Source organism: Nematolebias whitei, chromosome 13 (genome assembly GCF_014905685.2).
Source record: "Nematolebias whitei isolate Nwh7 chromosome 13, NemWhi1, whole genome shotgun sequence".
In the NCBI taxonomy this organism is placed as follows: Eukaryota; Metazoa; Chordata; class Actinopteri; order Cyprinodontiformes; family Rivulidae; genus Nematolebias; species Nematolebias whitei.
Window position 1 is genome coordinate 14,553,833 of NC_056510.1, and position 10,131 is coordinate 14,563,963.

The window sequence follows — 10,131 nt, forward strand, 5'->3', positions numbered from 1 at the left end:
TGTCCTGGGTCATCCCTGAGGTTTCCCGGTCGGACATGCCCAAAGCACTTCCCTAGGGAGGCGCCCAGGGAGCAACCTTTCCAGATGCCCAAAATACCTCAACTGGTTCCTCTCTATGTGTAGGAGCAGTGGTTCTACTCTGAGTCTTTCCTGGATAACTGAACTTCTCACCCTATGTTTAAGGGAGAGTCCAGCTACCCTTCGGAGGAAACTCATTTCAACCGCCTGTATCCACAATTTCATTCTTTCGGTCACTACCCAGAATTTGTGACCATAGGTGAGGATAGGAATGTAGACTGACCAGTAAACAGAGAGCTTTGTCTTACAGCTCAGTTCCCTCTTCACCACAATGGACAAGTACAGAGTCTGCAATACTGCAGAGACTGCATCAATCCGTCTGTCAATCTCACGCTCCATTCTTCCCTCACTAGTGAACAAACCCCTGAGATACTTGAACTCCTCCACTTAAGGCAGAACCTCACCCTTGACCTGAAGAAAACAATCCAGCCTTTTCCAATTGAGGACCATGGCCTCAGATTTGGAGGTACAGATTCCTATCTCTGCCACTTCACACTTGGCTGTGAACTGCTCCAGTGAGAGCTCATGATCACAACACAATAACTCCAACAAGACCGCATCATCAGCAAAAAGCAGAGATTGAACCCTGAGGTCACCAAGCCGCAATCCCTCTGCCCCCTGGCTGTACTAAGAAATTCTGTCCATAAAAGTTGTGAACAGAATCGTAACAGTAGGCAGCCCTGGCAGAGTCCAACTACCCCTGCTGAAGGGGTCTGACTTACTACCGGCAATGTGAACCAAACTCTCACACTGCGTATATAGGGACCAAACAGCTTGTAACAATGGGCCCCCAATTCCATACTCACGGAGCACCCACCACAGTGTACCCTGAGGAACACGGTCAAAGGCCTTCTCCAAGTCCACAAAACACATGTAGACTGGATGGGCAAACTCGCATGACCCTTTGAGGACCCTAGTGAGGAAAAAGAGCTGCTCCAGTGTTCCACGGCCAGAACGGAACCCATGTTGTTCTCCTGGATCTGAGGTTTGACCAACGATTGGACTCGTTTCTCCAGTAACCCTTAATAGAATTTACCAGGGAATATAAGGAGAGTGATGCCCCTGTAATTGGAGCACACCCTCTGGTCCTCTGTTTTGAAGAGGGGAACCACTACCACAGTCTGCCAATCCATTGGCAGTACTCCCAATGTCCACGCAATGTTGCAAAGCCATGTCAACCAAGACATCCTCACAACATTTAGAGCTTTAAAGAAATAGGGTGAATCTCATCCACCCCTGGAGCGGTTGCCACCACGGAGCTTTTTAACTACCTCAACGACCTCAGCCACGGTTATGGATAGACCAAACCCAGAGTCCCCCAACTCAACTTCCTCCAAGGATGATGTGCCGGAGGGATTGAGAATGTCTGAGAAGTTTTCCTTCTACCTCCAAGCAACATCACTGGTTAAGGTCAACAACACCCCACTTTCGCTGAACACAGTGTTAGTAAAGAGCTTTTTTCCACTCCTCAGCTGCCTGATGGTTTGCCAGCATCTCCTCGGAGCTGACAGAGAGTCTTTATGCAAGACCTCACCAAACTCCTCCGACGTCCAAGCTTTTGTCTCAGTAAGAGCCAAGGCTGTGGACCGCTTGGCCCTCCGGTACTCCTCACCTACCTCTGGAGTCCCACCAGCCAACAAGGCCCAATAGGACTCCTTCAGTTTGACAGCCTCCCTAACCTGGGGTTCCACCACTGAGTTTGAGAATGGCCATAACAAGAAGCACCAACAACCTTGCAGCCTTTTTTCAAGGCAGCCACTTAAACAACTGAGGAGCAGAACATGGCCCACTCTGATTCAATGTCCCTCGCCTCAGCTGGGATACAGTTAAAGCTAGGGGTTGAACGACTACATAATTTTTAAACTCAACATTAACATAAAACTCGAGTAGAACTCGAGTACTTGATGACATCATAGGATCTAAAAATACAAAAATAAATAAATAAATAAAACCGCAAAAAAGGTAATTATTTACAAAAAAAAGACCAACAAAACATTGGGAGCATATATTATGCTCCTACCATGTACCATACTGCAAATAAGTCACAGGAAAAACTAAACTATTAGTTATTATTATTAAACTGCAAAAGTAAAAGAAACATGTGGCACGTTAAAAACGAAACTAAAAACAGTGGGGCGGACGACCACCCCGCACCACCGCCAGCTGTGGTGCGCATTAGGTTTAGGGTGCATTCACACCAGCCCTGTTTAGTCCGCTTTAATCGAACTCTAGCTCGTTTTCCTAGAAAGTCCGGTTCGTTTAGGGAGGTGTGAACGCACCATCGAACTCTGTCACGGAACAAAAAGGCAAACTCTGGCCCGGGCTAAAACCTAGGTCTCGGTCCGGTAGAAGAGAACTCCAGCGCGGTTCGAGTACAGTGTGAATGTAATCAAACCGGACCCGCTCCACAGGACAAACAAACACACATTTCTCTGACCTTATATGGAGCCGTCAGCTGCCTTGTGTGGAAAAACAATATTCTCCATGGTCTTCTCTCTCATCTTCTGCTCATGCTAAGTCCATTTTTGAAAAATGACAAAATATAACTCCTAAAACTGCTAAAACTTGATGCCACTTCGTTTTGTTTTTATTTACAGAAGAAGAAGAAGACGTGTCTTCAGAGGTTTTTGTGTAGTGTCTTTCAGTAGTTCTTGGTGTAGCACCCCCACAGGCGAGCGGGGGAATAGGTTGGTTCAACAGGTTGACTCGACTGCACAGTGCAGTGTGAATATAAACGTACCAGCTCAAATGTAAACCAAAGGTTATGAATATTGGTCCCAAACCGAACCGAGTCTACCAGACTATCTGGTGTGAAAAAGACCTTTGTTTTAGAGATTAATATGTTTATAGTTTTTTTTATAGGTTTAGAGAATAATATTTTTTGCTTTTTGTTTGTGAAACAAGGTCATAGGAAGCTGGTTCTGGTTCGGTCGATTGGACCTGTTGTTACACCATATTCTGTGACCTGCAACACCGCCCCCTACGGTCACAATATACGGTGGTCACAGGAAATGGTGTAACACCGGTTCGCAACGAGCCCCAAACAGTCAGGAAGTTGATTCATTTTCTGTTTCCTTACAGTAGTTGAACTGGAAGATTCATCTTTAGTGAAATATTTCCATACTATTGATGCATTTCTACCTGTTTGCCAAGACTGGGCCTGCTCCGCTCCATCTGTCTGCTTGGAGGAATCCATTTTGTAACCCATGCCAGGTGCAGATCATGTGACACGTGACACAACAACATAACGGCTGCGTAATGACATCACCACGACTACTCGACGTGAAATAAAAAAACTCAATAGATGTCCTAGGAAACGATGTGTAGATTACTCAAGTAGTCTGTTAAAACCCTAGTTAAAGCTCTTGCAGAGGTGTGAGTTAAGATATTTCTGACGGGTTCTTCTGCTAGACATTCCCAGCAAACCCTCACTACACACTTGGGTCTACCGGGTCTGTCCGGCATCTTCCCCACCATGTGATCCAACTCATTACCAGGTGGTGATCAGTTGACAGCTCAGCTCCTCTCTTCAGCCGAGTGTCCAAAACAAACGGCTGCAAATCAGATGACACGACTACAAAGTTAATCATCGATCTATGACCTAGGATGTCCTGGTGCCAAGTGCACTTCTAGACACCCATCTGTTTGAACATAGTGTTTGTGATGGACAAACTATGACTAGCACAGAAGTCCAACAACAGAACACTGCTCAAGTTAAGATGAGAGAGGCTGTTCCTCCCAATCACACCACTCCAGTTGACATTGTCATTACCACGTGCGCAATGAAGTCCCCCAGCAGAATAAAGGAGTCCCCAGCTGGTGCACCTTTTAGCACCCACACTAAGGACTGCAAGAATGCTGCATACTCTAAACTGTCATTTAGCACATAGGAACAGACCATCATCAGAGCTTATCCCCCCACCTAAAATCACAGGGAAGCTACTCTCTCATCTACCGGGGAAAACGCCAACATAAGGCATCTAGTCGGGAGGCTAAACATAGACCCCCTTAAACTCAGCGCTTCTCACCATGGACAACTCAGGGGTGGAATAAGATCCAGCCCCTCTCAAAGAGACTGATTCCAGAGCCCATGCAGTGGATTCAGGTGAGCCCAACTATATCTAGTCGGTACCTCTCAACCTCATGCACAAGTTCAGGCTCCTTCCCTGCCAGAGAGGCCACATTCCATGGCCCAAGAGTCAGCTTTGGTAAGCCAGAGTCAGAGCACCAAGGTCCTTGCCTTTGGCTACTGTTCATGGCATCATTCACCTGACTCATATGGCCCCTCCTGCAGGTGGTGGGCCCACAGGAAGGCAAACCCATGTTACTCATTTGGGCTGAGCCTGACCAGGCCCCAGGGGTAAAGACACAGTCACCAGGATCTCACAGACGAGCCCCTCCATCAGTCCTGGCTCCAGCGTGAGGCCCCGGTATCCCACGTCCGGGCAAGAGACATTGAGTTCCTTGTTTGTTTTTATATATAAGCGTCTTCTGAATCGCTTTTTGTCTGTCCTCTCACCTAGGACCAATCTGCCTTGGGAGACCCTACCAGAGGCCATTATAATTGCCCCAGACAGCAAAGCTCCTAGGATCATTCAGGTGCATAAACTCCTCCACCTTTATATGTTGGTTATTGACAGATTTGAAACTTTAAGAGGTTTAAAACTATGATTGTAGTACAAAACACTGGTTTGTGCATGTTCTCAGGTGCATTTGATTGGCAACCATGCATCACTTTAGTCTTGCAATGTTCCAAAAGTCAGCAGTCAAGTTAATGAAAGGAACACTGAAATTACTGATAGGCTGTAGAAATCCCTTGTGAAAGAAACACCCTAATATGTCACTGCGTCAAAGACTATTAAACTCCTGACAACCCAGGAGAGAAGGAAAGACAGAACAAGGTACACCTGGCTCTATTCAGAAATGAGGTTGTGTGCATGTCTGTGAAAGAAAATGGTAAATTAACATTGTATGATGTATAATATGTCTGTAATCACCATGTTTACTTTGTCAGGGCTAAGTGGGACAACAAGTTACTGGGTAACTCTCTTCACTCTTACTTTACTGTGTTACTGTGCAATTTGGCTCATAAATGTGACAGTTGTTGTGACAATAATTGTGGATAAAAACCTCCATGAACCCATGTACATTTTCCTCTGTAATCTATGCATCAATGGACTGTATGGGGCAGCAGGCTTTTATCCTAAATTCCTCCATGATCTCCTGTCAAGCTCTCATCTCATCTCTGTTCCTGGATGTTTTCTGCAGGGTTTTGTGTTGCATTCTTCAGTTGGTGCTGACGTTTCTTTGTTGGCTCTAATGGCTTACGACAGATATGTGGCTATATGTCGACCTCTGGTGTACCATTCTGTGATGACTAAACAAAGGGTTTGTATCTATGTGTTTATTGCTTGGTTTCTACCCTTTTGTCTGTTGTTTATTAGCACAATAACAACAGCAACATCAAAGTTATGTGGGTCACAAATACCAAAGATCTACTGCCTCAATGTGTTGATTTCTAATCTTGCTTGCTCTGCTTCTGTAGCACACGTTATTGTCCCAGCTTTTAATTACACTTTTTATTTTGGCCATGTTCTTTTTATTATTTCATCATATTTCTGTCTTGTCAAAACATGCCAAACATCCAAAGAGAACAAAGAAAAGTTCATGCAGACGTGCGTGCCACATTTATTTTCCTTGGCTGTTCTTGTTTTTTCTTTGCTTTTTGATATGATGTACATTAGATTTGGCACAAAGGACTTACCGCAAAATGTTCAGAACTTTATAGCAATTGAGTTTATCCTCATTCCACCGCTCATCAACCCCCTCATCTATGGTTTCAGACTGACTCAATTACGAAAAAGAGTCTTTCATGTAATATGTTGCAAAAGATCTGTTTCAAGATAAAATCATGAGCAAGTCTAGAAAATTATTACAAGAAATATTTGGTGCCATTATGCTTCTCCATTATATATTTCTTTGTCAACTATTAGCAGCTTTTATTCTTCAGCAACAAATGTAATGTTGTTTCATATGTCTTACTTAAGTAAAAGTCATTGTTTGTATCATTTTTTTTATTACTCTGATATATTTATCTAAAAATATTGCTGTTACTCTTCAAATAAATCTAAAGCTCACAGACAGAAAAATAAAAAAAGAAAACTTGTATGTGAATATTCATACCTCAAAAAAATCTGATTTTCCAGGTGGCTGTTTATGACCCATAGCTCTGAGTTGTTGTTCAGTGCTCTGTTGCTTATTATTTGATAAAATATTTAATATCTAAAAAAGTGTTGATTTTTAAATAAACTGAACAAAAACTGAAGAAATTTTTAAAAACTTCATAATTTTATGTTATGTAGAATTGTAATTAGATTATATAGATTATTTTTATCCACAACCCTAATTGCAAAAAGAAGTTGGAATATTGTGTAAAATTTGAATAAAAACAGAATTAACTGATTGGAAAATCTCAATTTTTCAATTCACAGTGGAACTTAAAAATATTTCAAATGTGCATATAAGAAGTTACACATTTTTTTGGGGGGAAAAAAGGTACTTGTAAATGTTTTTAGTTTCACCAACTGACTGAGGTCACCAAAGATTAATCAATGGAGGCCAAAGCCACCACTGATGACTCCCTGGCTCTAACATTGCACTTGGGGGTGAATAAAATTGCTCCCTCCTCAAACAAGTAAATAGATAAAAAAAATAAAATTAAAAAAAAATACCTTCATTCTTCTACACCAGGTGTGCCCAACCAGTCGCTGGTTCCCAGTCTCCCGCGAAGCGAAGCCTTGACTTGTATTCTCACAGACATAGTCTCGCGAGTTTTGTGTGCGGTGACACAGCTCTCACGAGACTTTAGTCTCAGTAGTAGAGTAATGTCGGTGCGCAGAAAACATGGATGGAAAACTAGCGAACAAGCAAACGAAAACTTATTATTTTCACACAGAGTGAGAGGAGGAGTATTTTTTTGTTTATTCTAATTCGAAGTCCATTTGCCTCATCTGTAATTCGAGCGTTGCCTTACCCAAAAAGTGTAACTTGGAGCGGCATTTCAAGACGATGCACAAACGGTTTGAGACAGATTTCCCTCTTAAAAGTTCTTTACGGACTCAGAAAGTGCGGGAGCTAAAAAACAAGCTTGCCGCACAGCAGTGTAGTGAGTCACGTGAGGTACGTGTCACTTGTTGTATGACAAATATATGGATATATATTTATGCATACTTTTCACGAGTTCTTCATCTTTCTGACTGTGTAATGCCGTGCATTGAATTTAAAGGAATGCGAACAAGAGACGTTATTACCTTTGACCCATCAAATGAATGGAATCATTTATTTTCAGAATCAAAGTTTAACATCAAACATTTACATTAATTTGGCAAAATATGAAAATAATAACAGACAGTTTCACAAATAATGAACTTCAAATCACTCGGCGGTGATTTGAGGACTTTGCTTCAGATATTTCTAAAAATATCTGCACTGATTTATGAGAGAGAGGTGAGTTTAAGAGTAAATTGAGATTTATCTTACAGAGGAAATATGTGAGGGAAATTTAATCTGTTTAACCAGAAATTGCACGCTCCGTCCGATCTCAGCTTCTCACGGTACACTTGGTCAAAATAGAACCATCTACCTGTTGATGATGAATCAGCGTCGGAGTAGTTCCTTTCTGACTCGTTTCAGCGTCTCCGTCGAGAACTACCAAACCTTCAGAGAGTCGTGCGTAGTTAGCTCAAAACAGAATTATAATCCCAAAAACCTCTGGATTCTTCATTGCTCTCTTGGACTCTTCATTGCTCTGAAACTTTCAGAACCGGCTGCACTCTCAATCTTGGAACTCCATATCACTCTCAATCTACCATGAACTGGGAAGTTGCCACATTTTATTTGGGTCGACTTCCTGTTCAATTTAGAGCTTTCTGATTCGTGGAAGGACCAGAAAGAGGAGTGGTTTTGACGTAAGGTGTTTATCAACGGTCGAGGTCAGAGAATGAAATTTGTTTTCACATACAGAAAAGATTATTGCAGCAACAGCAGACTTCGTGGAGTCAACTCTTGGTAATCTTCTGAAAAAGTTTAAACATGACATTTTTCTCGGTAAACATTTTAGTTGACCGAAAACCAACCTTTCACATACTTACGACTTGACTCATTTCAGACAGAAAATCAAGGAATGCTTATTCAGGTGATTTCTTCTTGGAATGAGGAATAAAAATCATTACTTACTGTTTATGTAAAATAAAGATGAGTAGTTCTTTTCAACCTATAAGCATTGAGTGAACTAACACAATTTGATTATCAAAACATTTGTAAGACAGTAATGATTATAAAGAATTGTCTTTTCTGCTTGATTAATTCAAGAAAGAAAGTCATCAGATGGCCCAGACTAATTCAGATCAATGAAACTAACAGTCTCTGTCCATCTGGTAGATTTGAGGTCATCTGGTTCACTACAGCAGTCAGTCTTCACTCGCCCCAGCACAAAAGGTAAAGCTGCTACGATAGCTTCCTACCGTGTTAGCCGCATCCTGGCTCAACATAAGAAGTCTTTCAGCGATGGACAAGTTATGAAAGAAGCGTTTATTGAGGCTGCAGATGCGCTTTTTCATGATTTTAAAAATAAAAGTGAGATCGTAGCTGCTATTAAAGACGTGCAGTTGTCCAGACAAACAGTGACACGGCGATGTGAGGGAATGGCTGTGGATGTGGAGGAGCAGCTAAAAAAGGACGTGGAACAATGTGAGTGTTTCTCTTCAGTTTGATGAGTCGACAGACATGGTGGATGTAGCCCAGATGTGTGTTTTTATCAGAATGGCCTTTGCAGACATGAGTGCAAAAGAGGAGCTGCTCACTATCTTGCCTTTGAAGGGACACACAAGAGGAGAAGATATTTTTAATGCGTTTATGGAGTTTGTTAATAAAAGCAACTTGCCCCTCTTTAAACTAATTTCTATAACAACTGATGGCGCTCCAGCAATGACTGGTCACACCAGTGGATTTGTTGCACTCTGCAAAATGACATTTGGATCAAATCCAGAGCATCACCTGGCGTGGATGGAGAGTTCTGGAGTCTGCTGTCAGAAGAAAAGTATCCTAACATTCGAAGATGTGCTTTGAACTTAACAGCACTTTTTGGATCTATCTACCTGTGTGAGTCTGCTTTTTCACACATGAAAATCATCAAGTCCAAAAACAGATCCACAATGAATGATTATCATCTGGAGACCTGCCTGCGCCTCGCAACCACCTCATACTGCCCAGCTTATGAGACCCTGGCCTCCTCCTCTCAGTGTCAGAAGTCCCACTAAGGTAGAGACACATTTATTTTATACAGCTTGCATAAAAAGTTGTCTCCTATAGACACATCACGTTCTGTTTTATTTACTTTAAATAAGTGAGGAGTAGGGATTGATGAAAAATTATGTTTGTTGATAATGAGACTGGACGAGTAGCTCTCGGCAAATTGCCGACTTCAAAAGTAGCTCTTGGTTCAAAAAAGGTTGGGCACCCCTGTTCTACACAGTATAATTCCTACCACTTGAAGACTGGCTGGTAAACAGAGAGCTTTGCCTTACAGCTCGGCTCCCTCTTCAGCATAATGGACCGGTACAGAGTCCACAATACTGTAGATGCTGCACCAATTTGTCTGCCAATCTCACACCTCATTTTTCCCTCACTCGTGAACAAACACCCGAGATACTTGAACTCCTCCACTTGAGGCAGCATTGCCTCAACCTGAAGAAAGCAATCCACTCTTTTCCAGTTGAGGACCATGGCCTCAGATTTGGAGGTGCTGTTTCTCAACCCAGCCGCCTCATACTTGGCTATGAACCACTCCAGTGAGAGCTGAAAATCATGGTACGATGAAGCCAACAGGACCACGTCATCTGCAAAGAGCAGAGTTGGAATTCTAAGGTCACTGAACTGGAATCCCTCCACCCCCAGTTGTACCGAGAAATGATGTCCATCGAAGTTATGAACAGAATTGGTGACAATGGGCAGCACTGACAGAGTCCAACACCCCCCCCCCCCCCCCCCCCCCCC

General features: G+C 42.6%; 1 protein-coding gene across 1 annotated transcript; it reads left to right on the top strand.

Annotated features, from left to right (window-relative positions):
* Window positions 1–5,049: 5,049 nt before the first annotated feature.
* On the top strand, window positions 5,050–5,985 carry LOC119418832 (olfactory receptor 4Q2-like). The gene has a single exon (XM_037686126.1). It carries the CDS (start codon window positions 5,050–5,052, stop codon window positions 5,983–5,985), a length of 936 nt encoding a protein of 311 aa, XP_037542054.1.
* The last annotated feature ends 4,146 nt before the right edge of the window (window positions 5,986–10,131 follow it).